Source organism: Tetrao urogallus, assembly GCF_951394365.1.
Source record: "Tetrao urogallus genome assembly, chromosome: 2".
Lineage (NCBI taxonomy): Eukaryota > Metazoa > Chordata > Aves > Galliformes > Phasianidae > Tetrao > Tetrao urogallus.
The window spans coordinates 16,625,503-16,641,252 of record NC_136814.1 but is presented as its reverse complement, the minus strand read 5'-3'; the positions used below and the strand labels follow the sequence as shown (position 1 = coordinate 16,641,252).

Sequence of the window (15,750 nt, the reverse complement as noted above, 5' to 3'; positions counted from 1 at the left end):
CCGCCGGCGGGGTTCCGCGCCTCGTTTTTGGCGACAGATCCCTTCCTGCTCGGCGCGGGGCTGCGCTCGGCGGCTGTTTCCATCTTGCGCTGCGGCCGACGCCGGAGTTCGCCCGCGAGAGGCGCCGCGGAGCGGGGCGCTGCCGGGAGGCTCTCCTGCACGGAGCGAGGGGGGCCCGGCCGCCGCCCCCCGAAAGTTGCCCTCTCCCTTCGTGCTCGTCCCGGCCCTTCCCCCGCCCTTCGGGCGCCGCGGACGCCCGTCGGCCGCTCGCTCGCTCGCTCGGTGGGGCCGCGGGGCGGGAGGGAGAGAGGGGCGCGGGCCGGCTCGGGGAGGGGGAAGGGGAGGTAGGAGCCGGCCGGGGGTGCCCTGCCGCACCGCACCGCGGCCCCCCGCCGCTCCCGACGGCCGGGGGGGGCTGCGGGTTCCGCCGCTTCCCGGAGGGAGGGGGGAGGAGCGGGAGGGCGCTCTGGGGTTAACGGCTCCGCTGGGCGGAGCGGGCCGGCGGCGCGGCCGCCCCCCCGCCTCCCCCCCGCACCCCGCGAGCGGGTGGGGCGGTGGGGCAAGGCAGGGCGGGGGGGGGAAAGCGCCCCGGCCGCGAGGTGAGGTGGGCGTCTTGTCGCGGCAGGTGTAAGGCAGCGACGTCGGCAGCAGCATGGCCCGTACCAAGCAGACCGCCCGCAAGTCCACCGGCGGCAAGGCGCCCCGCAAGCAGCTGGCCACCAAGGCGGCCCGCAAGAGCGCGCCCTCTACTGGCGGGGTGAAGAAGCCGCACCGCTACCGGTACGCAGCGCCACCCGGCGGCACCGCGCCGCTCGACTGCGGGGGGGGGGGGGAGGTTGGGGCGGGCCGGGCGGCGGAGAAAGTTCGGCGTGGGGGGAGCGGGGCCGGGCGGGACGGAGCGTCCGCGGAAATCAGTGTTAGCGGGAGAAGGGCGTGCTGTCGGTAGTGGCGGCGCCGAGATGAGTGCTGGGAAATAACACCGCTCCTGATGCGGGCTGCGCGATACGGCAGATACGTTTTTTTCTTTCCGGGAATTTTGACACGGCGTGAAGTCATCAGGCAGGAAGAACCATGTCCCTGCGAGCATGTGTACCTGTCAGAATGATTGCGGGGATGGCGGCTCTGGGGTCATTGCACGAACTAACTGACAGCACTGTGCTGAGCCTGCCGCGTACCGTCAGGACGTGTGCCCAGCACCCTGATCGCTGTGATCAGGACCTCTGGCGGCCTGATGCTGTCCTGTGCTCGTGAGGGGAGGGATGCTACTGGGACAGTGGGAATGCACACAGATGAGTGGTGAGTGACGGAGAAAGGGAAAACGAGTTCCTGTTGCTGCCACCAGGATGCTTCTAATGAAAGCAATGCGTTAACAGAGCACTGGAACAGGATGCCCGGAGAGACTGTGGGGGTCTCTTTCCATAGAGATACTCAAGACCCACCTGGACACTCACCTGTGTGCCCTCCTGTGGCGAACTGCTGAAGTAGGGGGTGGACAAGATGATCTCCAGAGGTCTCTTCCGTCCCCTAAAATTACACGTGTTTTTTATGTTCAGTTCAGGTTAGGTCATGAACCTTCTTAAGGTGATGCAGAATTATGTTTTGAATACTAATTCTCTTTTTAAAATTATTATCGCCTATTCTTAAAGGCCTGGTACCGTGGCTCTCCGTGAGATCAGGCGCTATCAGAAGTCTACCGAACTTTTGATCCGCAAACTTCCCTTCCAACGTCTGGTGCGTGAAATTGCTCAGGACTTCAAAACAGATCTGCGCTTCCAGAGCGCTGCTATCGGTGCTTTGCAGGTAAGTGGTACTGGGAGCAGCACCTCGCCTGATGGCACTTAACAGCTCCCTCAAGAAGCTGTGCTAAAGCACACACCCATCTGCTTTCCCAGAGATCTGCAAGATCACTGGGAGAGGTTTCCAAAAAAATGGTAATTGTGAGGACGCTACTGTTCCTAGTGTGAATGCTGCAACAGGGAGGCTCCCAGCCTAACTCAGAAATGGAAGGCAGGGCTCGGCCCCACCAGTCCTGTTGGGCAGTTGGATTTTATGGTTGGCTCCAGCTGCATTGTGCTGTGGTGGGCACAGCCTCTGCTGGCAGAGCTCCAACATGGAGGACGCACCGTAACGTGCATCCTTTGTTTACAGTTGACTTGATGTTGGTCTGCAGGTGCCGCAGCTAAAATGATATAGTGACAGGTCAGCAGCTCCTTATAACAGCTGTCAATGTATCTTATTTAACTGGCCATCCCGCCCTTTCTCCCAGCAAAAGAGTAGCGCAGTTAATAAGACGCTGTAGATAAATCCATCTACCCTAAGCTCCAAACATGAACAAACGTCTTACCTTTGGAAGAATGGAAAGTGTTGAAAGTAGAACTTGTTCCAGTCTGTCCAAATGAATGTCTTGATGTCCTGAAATTCAGGTTAAAGAAAAACAGCTCGCTGAGCCACATCTAAAAGTGGTTGATGAAATGGGTATTTGTGTAAAGTGGTTTATACTAAGCACAATATTTTTATTGTGTTAGTTAAATAACTTAAAATAAGTTGAGGGTGAAGCATTGATTGCTCCTCCTGAGCCAAATTCCTGGCAGTCTGAGTCTAGTATAAGCTACCTAGAACTCAGTATTCCTGTTCAGTTAGTTCTACTGAGGTTCCTTTTGCTCTGTCTGTTCTGCAAACTGATGGACTCCAGCTGTGTGGTTGTGCTTCCCAAATCAAGTGCCCAGAGGTTTAGTCTTGTTAGATCTCCTCCAAGGCTTTGTTCTTATGAGAGTGAAAGAATTTTCTCATGATAGAATTATATTCCTGATTCCAAAACCTAGTTGTAGAGCATCTTGTCTTTTCTGTAGAGTAGCTCTCTTTCTGACTATTGGCTTCCACATGGAAAGGGCCAAAATGTGCACCATCAAGTCCTACAAACTTGAGCACATGCTTAGCTTTGAAAGGTGACTGCATGCATTTCCAAGGTTGCTGCTTTTTCTTGGTGTTCTGACTTCACTCCTGGCTGTGAATATGGTAATTCTTCCATCCTGAGGTTTATTGATGCGTTTGTGTTGTTTTGTTCTAAACTCGAAGTGCTTGCTAACATTTAGACCGTAGTTGATGCATCTTCAGAATACTAGCTTGAATGTTCCAGGTTGTGCACTAAGCAGTTGTTGGTATAGAAGTTGTTTGTGGAATATTCATAGTGCTTCCTACTTGCATATTTCAGAAAAAAAAACAAGCCCAGCCTTAACCCTTTCAGTACTGTATTATTTATGTATGGTTTACTTGGTGAAGTTTCTTAACTTTTCATGTAGTGAATTAGCAGAACTGTGTTGGAATAACACAGAATATCAAGTAACTTAATACTACAGTCCTCATCTGCAGTAAATATTTTTCTTCTAATTTAATGTTGTATGTAACTTAATTGGTTTTTTGTAGCTCACATAAGCTGTTGCTTTGGATGCATTCTGAGAGGGTGGATCTCAGTCTTCTTTCTGGAAGTTAACCCCATCATTTCTGCCTGCTCACCCTGCGTGCCAGGTCACGTTGGCATGTTTCTTAAGAGGTTGTTAGATGCTGGAATTCTGAATCGACCTGAGAACGTCGAAACAGTTGCCACTGCTGTGCTAGGCCTAATTAGCAGCAAGCTTAAAGTGAGCCAGGAGAATAATTAGGTCTAAGCGAGCATCTGTCTAACCCCAGATCCTGCCTGCAGTGTCATAGTAACAAGGACAGGATTGTGGTTTTGTTAGGACTGGGGTTGTCCTTTTCATTCCTGAGGTGCTGGCCCTGGGATTCACAAGTGTGAGAGCCTTCTGTATTAACAGGGCTGTGCCCTCCATGCCCCAAACAAGTGGATGACGCTTAGGGAGTGTAATGGTAGAAAGACCAGCAGAGTAGAAAGATGTTACAAAGAAAAGATTGCTCACCTGTCTCCAAGGATCTAGGTTCACAGAGAAGAGATCTCCAGGAAACCTTTCCAGAGTGGCTGGAAGCCCTTAAATGAGGTTCAGTAGAGGTGGAGCCTGGCTCCACCTCAGCGTGAATTGCCTTCACCTGTACTCCCAGGGCTGATTGGGTCTTGTCTTCAGGTGTTAATCAGTGGTTTAGGCTGTGATTACAGGGAGGAAGAGACTGTAGGAAAAAGAGAGCTGTCTAATGGTGGTTTTCAGACTGCTGTCCTGCTTTTGGTGACGGAAGAAGTTTCTGAATTAAAGGTGTTGTCCCCTTACATCTAACAGTTCTCCATATGGTTTTTTCTGCTAGTTTGTGACTTTAGAATTAAGCAACCTTCTCAGTAGCCACAGATCCTGCAGCGAGGAGCCGTGTGCCTTAACTGCCTCTTGTGAAAGAACGCCTCCTCTTTTCCCTAGCAACAGCCAATTGCACCTGGTGCTCAGCAGCTCTTACTCTGGAAGAGCAGACGAGTAACTCAGATGGTGTAAGCCAGCCTTTAAAAAGAGAAGTTCCTAAACAAACTCACCTTTTGATAAGACGGCCCCTTATCTTGTGAGTGCTGTCACAACGTTTATTCAGTCGTGTTCCAGAGGATGTCCTCACCCAATGGCATTAGTACACAGCTTTGACATGGGTGTTATTTGACAGTTTACGTGAAAATGGTGACTTTTCTTTCTTTGGCAATCTCAACCGTTAGATGTGTATTAATAGAGATAGAAACTCAATACCGCGTTATGTTGTACTTGGAATTCTCCTTTTCCTCATACTCAGAGAGTGAAAGTGTTCTTTACTCTTTTCTTCTATACTAGGAGGCAAGTGAAGCCTACTTGGTTGGCCTGTTTGAAGATACCAACCTGTGTGCTATCCATGCCAAACGTGTCACAATCATGCCAAAAGATATCCAGCTAGCACGCCGCATTCGTGGGGAGCGTGCCTAAACTTCACCGTGATGGGTTTGTCATTCTCGAAGCAAAATCTTCTTCCTGTTATTGGTAGTAATGAACGTTAGATATTTTTTCCATGGGGTTAAAAGGTACCTAAGTATATGGTTGCAAATGGAAAAATAGGGGACAGAATTGGGTATTGGCAAGTTTTTTTCCATTTTCATTTGTGTGTGGATTTTTAATATAAACGAGGGGACAAAACATTTAATGCGGTCAAAAAAAAAATGTCTGAGTGAACAAGTTTCAACAATTCAACTTTATAAAAAAAAAAGAAAAAAAAAGTATAAATAAGCCTGTCAAATTTTTCTGGACAATGCCAGCATTTGGATTTTTTTAAACAAGTAAATTTCTTACCAATGGCAACTAAATGGTGTTTGTAGCATTTTTATCATACAGTAGTTTCCATCCATTCACTATACTTTTCTAACTGAGTTGTCCTACATGCAAGTACATGTTTTTAATGTTGTCTGTCTTCTGTGCTGTTCCTGTAAGTTTGCTATTAAAATACATTAAATGATGCCTGGTTTTAGTCTTGATTCTTAAACGTTACATTTGGGTTATATCTGATTAAAAAATTACCCTTCTGCATCTGGCTGCATCTTTTCCCTTCCGTTTTTCTCTTCTACCTGTGGCCCAAGTACTTCCAGTAGGTTTAGGAAACAAACAAGAGTTGCTACCTTGGCTGAAGTACTGCATATGTCATGGTTTAAATCTGAGCTTTAAATCTGTCTGCAAGCTTGGTGTATATACTGCTGGGTAGAGTCTGGAGCTGAAATGAGCTCCCTAACTTAGTAATAGAGCTGAGGAAAAGAAAGCTGTGTTGCTGTCCAGATTCCTCTCTTATTTGCGTTAATGGCAAGTTTGGAACCTTCTCTGTTCTTCATGGTTCACCAGACAGCAGGCAGTGTAAGCTGTGTTTTGTTTGCTTTTATTAAAGCTTTTTACACTCCGTTATCTGGTTTCTTGGTGTGTAGGTATTGGCTTCTTGGTTGACTGCCTCCTTTCTGTTTCACTGACATCCTCCAGCACATTTGAGAGCTGAGCCCACGCGCAATTAGTGCCTGTTGTATGCTCTAATCAAAAAGACACTTTCATAACCACGGAATATCCCACACTGGAAGGGACCCACAGGGATTGCTGAGTCCAGCTCCTGCCTCTGCTCAGGACCACCCAAAATTAAAACCGTAATGGTGTTTTTGTTGTTGTTGTTGGTGGTGGTTTTTCTTCATAGTTAGAGTACTTTCTAGAAGCAGTACTTAGACAGGAACATATGTTTGAAACTTAATTTTTTTTATATGCCTCCCTGCAATCACTGATGAAAGCCACTGTGAAGAAATGTACACCTGAAGTCACATTCTGTTCAAATGCGGTTACCTGAAACTTGGTAATGGATTCTGGTGACCAGTCTGAAAATGAGTTAGGTGGTGTGTTTCTTGGTGTCTCTTATAGACAGTGAGTTGCACAGAAGAAAACAACGTAGGCAGTGAATGGATTTCACCTCTGTGCTGAGATTCCCTGCAAAGCTTGTTAGCTGCTAACTTTTCAAGAAATTCTGAGTGAGCTCTAAGCACACGAGTGAGGTTGTCTGAAGATTTCCAAAGAGGATTAACAGAGAAGTATTCTCTGCTTTGGTATCTTGAACAGAGCCCAAAATTGCAGAATAAATCACATTATTCATAACTTCTGTCTGCCAGGGTTGTGCTGTGTAAAGTCTGTTTTAATGGAGTAGTTTGTCACTTTGAGAACTAATGCTAGGCAAAACGTGATCACACACTTCTGATGCCAAGCAGTTTATAGCCACAAAGTAAAAATTAAGGAGCACTTGTCCGGGAGCATCCAGAACAGCACATGCAAAAGGTGAGTAACTGAGGTTTAACTTCTTCGAGACTGGGCTCCTGTCAAGTTGGTAACAGCCCTGTTAAACTTGATACAAATGCATTGGAATGTAGCACATCTGCAGCTATTATCTACTTGTGTTGTCCTTTACTTCAGAACTGCTTCATGCATCTGTTGACAATGTTGCAACCACCTACACAAAAAAAATAATTAGTTGTTCTTTTATTAATGTGGAAGCATTGATAAAGGAACTGAAGTTTTCTTTTTTTTGTATCTCGATTAGAGAAATAAATCTAGAAATTCTGGTATGCAAATGAAATACTGACTTCCTCCTTTTGAAAGAGAGATTCGGGACAGTGACAATGCAGGTAAGGAAATCAAGCCAGAGGAATTCCTAAGGGAAAAGACCAAAGGATTGGTCAGGAATCAGGAATTACATAGGCAACAGTGCTTAAGCATGCGGTGCTACAGCTCAGATGTAGGCACTGCTACTTGGGAGCATTCATTCAGTCAGGGCGCTGGAGGTGCCATGGGCACATGCCTACTGAGACCAGATGTGCTGTCTTGGTTTTATTCCTGTAGAATCTTTGGCTATTGCATTTCTGGTCCTCGTTTGTCTTCTCAAGTTTGATGGATTTTCATTCTTAGCGGATTTTTTTCCGCTGTGTCACAGAAGAAATTATTTAAGCTCCAGCTCTCTTGATGCCCTGCCCTGAGTGCACCATCTCACCTCTGATGTGTCCAAAGAGTCTGCTTTCAGATGGATCTCTTGCTTGATACTGGTTAGGTGGGGTTCAAGGGGGAAGGGTGGTATGAAAGGTGACTTTGCTTTTTCAAAATTAGTTGCTTTGGAGGTGCTGCAGGCCAGGTTGGATGGGGCCCTGGGCAGCCTGAGCTGGTGGGGGGACAGCCCTGCCCACGGCTGGGGGATGGGGTTGGGTGGGCTTTGAGGTCCCTTCCAACCCAAATCATTTTTATGATGTTATGATCCGTGCGATGGAAAGGCTGCCAGGCTGACACAGGGCTGTGCGAGTGCCACTGGGGGAGGAACGGAGCCCTGGATAAAGGAAGGAGCCCCCAGCTGGTTGCACCCCAGGACCAACTCCTGCTGAGGAGCTGCATCTGGAGGCTGGGCAGCTTTCAGCAGTCCCTGCCAGCCAGTGCAGGGCTGGGAGAGCTGCCAGGCACAGGCATGTGCAGCCCTGAGACCTCAGGCCTTGGCTCAGCCACAAAGCAGGTAGGGAGCAGTGCAGGACTGGGGCAGGACTGCCACTGTGCCCTTTACTGGAGGCCCGGCTTTTTTCTTGTGTGAGGCACTTGCTTCCTTTTAGAGAACCGGGGGGAGTGTTTTTATGTTGGTTCCACCTCCTGCCCTCACAACAAAGGAATCCTTCCTCTTTTTCATCCCTGGCAGACAAAATGCTTTAAATTGGCAGCTCCTTGTGCTTATTGTGGAGTTAGAGGACTGGCTCTGATACCACAGCCAGCTGGGGAAGGCAGGGAGGGGTTCTGCCTGGTGTCAGCTTGAGGCCTACCATGCGCTGCATCCTGCTAGAGGAGGGCACATCTGTTCAGGAATCTGATCTCATTTCTACCCTACAAATTCCCCCACTAAATAGACCATTTGCTTTCATGGCACTAATTGCTTTGAACGCTGTAGAAGCAGCAGCCAAAGCCACAGACAGTACTGAACCTTGCTGCTATTTATTCAGTAAATTAATAAACACTAACAGAGGAGCCTTGAAGTTCACAGCAGTGAAGTAAGCTATTTTCAAGCCAGGTGTTTGGTGACACATGTGACACCAGCATCACAGACTAGGGGCATGGGTGGTGGAGGATGAATAGCAGCTCCCCTGCCTTTTCCCATCCTCTGCTGTCCCTCCTCAGGGAGCTGTGTCCAAATGATGCCCTCTTTCTCACTTTCTTTCATTAGGTGCCAAAGCAGGCCCCTGTCACAGTGATTCCAGCCAGTGCTTTGCAAGCTCCTCAGGGTTGAGGTGCCTCAAACTCTGCAAAGATGGGGTTTGACAAGTAGCAACTACAAATGCCCAACTTTAGCAGTCTTCCCAGGCAGTCTGGCATCAGGCACTCTTTCCCTCTGCCTTCACATCCCTGCCCAGTGCATGTGAGAGGAAGGCAGAGCTCTGATTTAAAGGGCACTGTTGTCCTACCACTATCTGCACTGGCCGCTTCTGCCATTGGTTTAACAGCCGTTTGTTGGTTCTGAGGTGCCGCTGCAGGTTGTGGAGGCTCTGCAGTACCCCAGGGCAGGGCCCCTAAGGCAAACTGCATCACCACCAGGCCTTCCCTGCTCTCACCTAAAAGCAAGGTGACTGCTGTCACCCCTCTGCAGGGTGCAGGTATTAGGGCAGGTTGTACTGGGGCTCCTTGGGGCAGATGTGGGAGCCCTCGCCTGTGGAATTCTATTTCCAGGAGCAGCACTGAGCTCCCTGATGCTTTCACTGTTAGTGTAGATGTCAGTAAAGATATAATTGCCCTACTGAACAGCTTCAAACAGCAGGAAGTACACCCACTTTACTTAAAAGGCAGCTGAGGAAATGGATTTTTTTTTTAACCCAAATGGCACAGTGCTCTCCTGGCTGACAGACCCATCGTTGCTGATTCCTGCAGCCCTGCAGTGTGCGCAGTGTTGGAGGCAGCAGCCACGAGGGGTTTGGGAGGGGCAAACTGACCCCACGCGCTGAGAGTTTTGGCTCCACATGGCACTACCAAGCAGCTGGCCCTAACTGAAGCATAATTCCATGAAAAAACATATATATCTTAACTAGAGTTAATTAATTCTCATGGGAAATCAGTGTGTAGCGAAGCAGCTACCACCTATTTTTCTCCTATGGTTCCTTTACCCTCTGCTTCAGGAGGGCAGCTCATCAGGCTGCCCTGTGGCCTCTGTGGCTGCAGCTGACCTGGGGCCATGCATAACCCTGTCTTCCTCGTGCTGTTCTCCAGGGTTACACAGCATGGCTCAGAGGGGCACAGCCCATTGGATCCAACTTGGAACCATCCTGCTCCTGCACATGGGCACTGGGATGTGCCAAGTGCTGTGGGTACACCAGGAGTTTCTAGGCACTAAGCAAAAGCTAATTAATGTGTAAATGTGGCCTCATTAACCTGACTGTGCACTGCAAGAAAGTGGCGGCTCACTCCTTGATGCAAAGCAGAGCTGGTTTCCCGTATTTCCCAGCGCTGGTCTGAGGCTGTGCAAAGGAAGGGGTCATCCTTCCTTTGCAGCAGGTTCATTGCTTCAGAGCCCATCCCAGCACAATTGGTTCCAGCAGCCTCTCTCCTGTTCCTATCCATGCTGCTTTAAGCAGTGTGACATCCATGGAGGTAGCTGGCAGGAATCCCTCATGCTCCCTCTCCCTGTGTCTTTAATAACCAGACATCACAACCACAACAACACATTTCACAGTTGGGCCCCTGTCCCTCTTCGTCAGCTGCTGGGAACAGAGCATCTTCAGCACCTAGCCAGGACAGCAGGGCATGCTAGGAACACAAAGCAGACATCAGCGGGATCCAAAATAGTTGCCTGAAAGACTGAGGTGCCTTTTGGCCGCCAAAGGCTCCAGCATCAGGTGGAAGAGGGCCTTGCGAGACCTCTAACAAGATATAACCATGTTGCATTCTTGACACCAGGGTGCTTCCAAAAAAAATGCTTTTGACCCAACTAAAGCATTAACCATTATTGCCTTACAGCTTATTCACATGTTGGTGCGGTGCAGTGACACCTCCCGTCCTGTCCTGCCTCCCAAGTGCCACTTGGCTGTGACAAGGCCTGAAGATGAGAAGGGCAGAGGAGGTGGCTGTCCTGTGGGAACACCCAGGCCCCAGGTGCAGCCCATCCCAGCCCCCCAGCGCCTGGAAAACTGCTCCAGCTTCCCCTGCGGAAAGCGGCTCTGGAGACACAGCAGAAAGGCTTTGTCTCCATTTCCTATTGTTTTTCCTGCTCACCATGGCCAGGCTGCTGGTGGTTCTGGGGGTCCCAGCACAGCCCTTGCTCCAAGGGATGCCCCCCATTGCCCTCTGCCCCTCTGGCAAAGAGGAGCAGGACAGGTTTGGGGCAGGACAGAGCCTCCTCTCCCTCCTGCCTGCTGTTGGGATGTGGCTGTGAAATAATGGAGGTAGCAGGGAGCGCTGCCAGAAGCTTGGCTGCTGCTGACAACACTGTGGCTTTTCCTGCCATTTCCTTTGTTTGGGATTAAACAGCCAAGGAAAAAAAAAAAAAACAACACCAAAACACAAAATAACTTTCAGGCCCTGCTGGTGCTGCAGAAATCCCCCTGTGCCCAGGCACAACAAAAAGCCGTGGTAGAGGTGTTCCCATGGCGATGCCCCTACTCTTACTCACCCTGATGTTCACATCCTGAGCACATGAGCCCTTGGGGAAGGAATGTCCTGTGATCAAACCATCCCTCAAGGTGGTGCTTTGCAGGCACAGCACACTGGCTTACCTCAAATCCACGCAGGTTTCCCCCAGGCACCCAATGCCAATTCCATGGCTGGCAGGCCCACTGCTCTTGTGGTGCCTCAGGTCTCTGAAATTCCCACCCCGCACTGGGAAGGCAGAACAAGGGCAGAGACTCATCCTCTCCACTTTTCCTCAAGGCAGGTTGTTGGCTCTGAAGCTGTAACTCTCAAATCCTGATTCTTTAACCACAGCCCCATCTAATGGTACAAATGACAGCTGCTCCGTGTGAAGCGCTGGTGGCAGAACTATGGGACTTGTCTGACTCACCAGAGGGCGATGCAGCCATCCAGAGGGACCTCAACAGGCTGAGCGGACAGGAACATCATGGAGTTCAAGAAGGCAAAGCACTGCATCTGCACAACAACCCCTGGGGCCAGCCAGATGAAAAGCAGCTCTGCAGGAAAGAGCCTGGGGGTCCTGGAGGACACTGAGTTGAACACAAGTCAGCAATGTGCCTTTGCTGCTAAGAAGGCTGGTGGGTGGTCAAGCAAGACTTCCCCCCCTTTGTGAATTCATGCTGTGTCTATGACTTTCTTTTCCCTTGTGTGCTCGGAAATGGTTTCATCACATTCCCAGGGATCAAAATGAAGCTGACCTGCCTGTTTGCCCCCAGGTCATCTTTCTTGGCCTTCCTGAAGATGGGGCATCTGCTTTCCTCCAGACTTTGGGCACTTCTAGTTGCCACGATGACAGAAGATTACAGAGTAGCCTTGCAGTGACATCTGCCAGCTCCCTCAGCACTTGTGGGTGCATCCCATCCGGGCACATGGAAGTCCAGTTCAGTATTCCTTGATATGATCATCCTCCACTAAGGGTCCATCTTCCTGGCTCCAGCCTTTCAGCCCAGATCTCGGATTCCTGAAGGCCAGTCTTGGGGAGGTACAGAAGGCATCCAGTACTTCAGCCTTTCCACTGTCACGTGTAACCAAGTCTCCTTTTCCCTTCAGGAGATGGCTCACACTTTCACTAGCCTTCTTTTAAGCCCCAGAGTAGCTATGCTTTGCAAAGGCCAATAGCACTGAAGTACTTCCCACCCTGCTCTTCCTTTCATCACACTTGAACTGGACCCCACATCCCTACACACATAAAGCAAGCTGAACTTCAACACTTTTTTTTTTTTTTAGAAGGGTAAAAAGTCTCCTGCTCTCTGCAAACCAGAACCAAACTGTAAAAGGGTTTTAAGTGTCACACAAACCTCTGCTAGGCGTTACGCACTCGCTTTGCAATCCTGCTGGAACATCCCCAAGCAGGACACAAATAACTTCCAGGTGTTTTATAGGCTGCTTCAGGGGCACACTACTAAGCACAGTCTAGAAATCAGATCCAAGGTTATGAGTGTTTGAGCCCTCTGCTGTAATCTACACCTGCGCTGCAAAGAGCAGAGAGGCTCTGAGTGTCTTGTATTAGCACATGGGTTTAGAATCATAGAATCATAGAATCACCAAGGTTGGAAAAGACCCAAGAGATCATCCAGTCCAACCATTCACCTATTCCCAATAGCTCCCACTAAACCATGTCCCTCAACACAACATCCAGTCTTTCCTTGAACACCCCCAGGCTCGGTGACTCCACCACCTCCCTGGGCAGTCCATTCCAGTGCCTGACCACCCTTTCTGAAAAGTAATACTTCCTCATGTCCAGCCTGAATCTCCCCTGCCGTAGCTTGAAGCCATTCCCTCTGGTCCTATCACTAATGACACGAGAGAAGAGGCCGACCCCCAGCTCACTACAACCTCCTTTCAGGAAGTTATAGAGAGCAATGAGGTCTCCCCTGAGCCTCCTCTTCTCCGGGCTGAACATTCCCAGCTCCTTCAGCCTCTCCTCATATGGCCTGTGTTCCAGACCCCTCACCAGCTTTGTTGCCCTCCTCTGAACACGTTCCAGGGCCTCAATATCTTTCTTGCAGTGAGGGGCCCAAAACTGGACACAGTACTCGAGGTGCGGCCTCACTAGTGCTGAATATAGGGGAATATAGTTTGTATAGTTTGTTCATCTTGCAGCTCGTGTCCCTGCTTCCCACTAAATGAAAGGAGGGAGGGAAGGCGAATGACAGCACTGGTACTGCAGGATGGGTAAAGGCCAAGAACAGAACTTGTTACAAAGAACAAGTGACACCTTTTTCTTCATTCCTTGTGATTCCCTGTCTCCTAGGATACCCAGTGAGATCTCTGCACGCATAGTATCACCAATCCAAATATTTTCGTGTACTTTTTTAAGCCCAGCAGCCACTGTTTCCATGAGCCAGGTACCCCTGAAAGGCTGTCAGTGTGCAACCAGAAGGAAGGTGAGGGAAGGTTTGGGATAAAGTTTCATGCTCTGCCTTAATCTTCCAGTACACAGTGCTAAATGCAACAGGTATTTAGTTGCTTTTTAAGCAACAGATCTGTAAGTACAGAACTCATACTTGACATTGCCATATCAGCACAGGCAGGCTGCCCCCAGGTGACTTTTTTCAGCTCCCCCTTGTACTCCTTTCCCTGCAAATGCATTAATGAAAGGCATGGTAGGCTCAGCTGCCAGAAGAAACAGCATCAGTCAAGTCAGAAAGCAGCCTTTGCATTGCTGGTCTAGATGCTTACAACTGCACTGAGCTGTTAGTTTGGAAAAGAGCACCTAGAACATGGACAAAGGGTGGCTGCTTTGCTTCTGTTTACACTTCCATAGGTCCACACAGCCTACTTTTCTAATTTCTAGCAATCACATAAGTAGGAGATGGTTTAATGGCTGAACTATCCCTCAGCTCTCGTCTGACAGCAGACTGCCAGGGCCTCACTGCCCTCTGAGGAAAAAATTTCCTCCTAACACCTAACCTAAATCTCCCATCTTTTAATTTAAAGCAATTCCTTCCTGACCATTCACTGTCAGGACAAGAAGTCAAGGAAGACCATGCAGCTGCCTCAAACCAGAAGAGGAAGCATAAGCAAAATCCACGTGAACTCTGTCTCAGAAGACAGTGTCATTTCTAATGACTCTTCACATAGGCCCAGTTTGTCTGCCAGATTAATTACTGAATGTTTTTCAAAGGCTCACTGTGTTTGGAATCTAGGTTTACCAGTGTAGGTTGCACCGCCTAGCTTCTGCTGCAAATGACTCAATTTCAGAAACATTTGATAACCCTCTTGTAGCAGAGAACTACCTTAAATGAGCTGTAAGGAGTACAGTGCTTCACTTTTAATTGGAGAAAGGGGAGCTTACCTACACATGAAACACATCCATTTATGGTAGGCTTGCTGCTGTAATTACTTTGCTTTTTGATGCACTTGTCAGTTTCACGTGAAACTAATTTGTGACAGAACCAGACCAATATAGGGCAATTAGAAGAGAGATGATGAAAAGGAAGTTCAAACAGCACAGCACTTACTTGTTCTGTTCTCACTGAAGAGGCTGCTGCTGCTCCCCTGTGAGATCCTGAAGCACGAGCTCAAGAGGCAGCTGGCCACAGACACAGATGAAAAAAATGACTGAACCTATGAGAAAAGCCTCTTCTGGCTTCAGTACCCTGCTTGCTAGCAGCTTGGATGCAGCCAAGGTTGATTTAGGCCAAGAGAAGCCTCAGTGTAACTTGGCTTTCTTGCCTTCCCTCCCACTCGTAGTCCTGCCTGTCTCTTGCTCTTTGAGCCAAGAGCCATCCCAGGAGCCTGCAGCACAACCTCAGGCATCTGTTACTGCCACAAATCCCGTACCAGCCCAGGACTAACCAGCAAATCCCACTTAAAACATGGGAACACAATCATGTGAATGACACAGCTGTGCCAGCAGTACTTGGCTGAGTGAGTTGGAACCACCTCACTGCTGCAGGGGGCTCAGGCTCTTCAGGGGAGCACAGCAGGGCCTGCTGCTCCCTGGGGCTGGGCTCAGCTCACTAAACCTCAGAGGCAAAGGCAGGCACATTTCTCCCAGGCAGAAACCAGCTCACAGCTTTTGGCTGCCTGCACCTGACCCGTTTTCATGGAGAAGATCACTTCCCAAAGTGATTACGCTGTTCAAACTCTTCTGGTATTGATAGACAGCATCATCCAACAAGGTGGAAACATTTGGCAAAGAGAGCTTTTAGCCAAGTGGTTAAGCTACTGAAACCACAGCATTAGCACAGCACTGACTTGTTAAAAAAGGAAAGGGAAGATGACAAGCTTATCTCAGCTGAATAGCCATACACAGCAATGCCAAGGTTCCCAAATTAATGAAAAGCCAACAGTATTACAGATAAATGTATTTTAATTAGGATTAAATACTATCTCAGGCTATCTTGAAATCGCACTTGTACTAACCAACAGCCAGAGGCAATAAAAAAAGTTTGAAAACGTAGAAGTTTAACATCAAGACATGACAGCAAGGGCTGCCATGTAAAGCGACAAACACCGCTTCCAAAGACAGATACTCTTCAGAGGAAAAAAGTTGTAACATTTTCATATGGACAAAAATCTAACTCCAAGACTGGAAGAAATATATTAGTGCCTGCCTTTTTTAAAAGTTTGTTTTTTTTTGTCTTTACATTAAATACATTTCTTTCTTTAAAAGCAAAGTACTTTCTAAATTCATGTT

The 15,750-nt window shown here is 48.8% G+C and overlaps 1 protein-coding gene across 1 annotated transcript; it reads left to right on the top strand.

Annotated features, from left to right (window-relative positions):
• Positions 1–652: 652 nt before the first annotated feature.
• H3-3A (H3.3 histone A) lies at positions 653–5,415 on the top strand (the record flags this gene model as incomplete). Its single annotated transcript, XM_079550058.1, has 3 exons — positions 653–780; positions 1,647–1,800; positions 4,752–5,415. The coding sequence occupies 3 exons, from the start codon at positions 653–655 to the stop codon at positions 4,878–4,880; spliced, it is 411 nt and encodes a 136-aa protein (XP_079406184.1). The 3' UTR covers positions 4,881–5,415.
• Between the last annotated feature and the right edge of the window lie 10,335 nt (positions 5,416–15,750).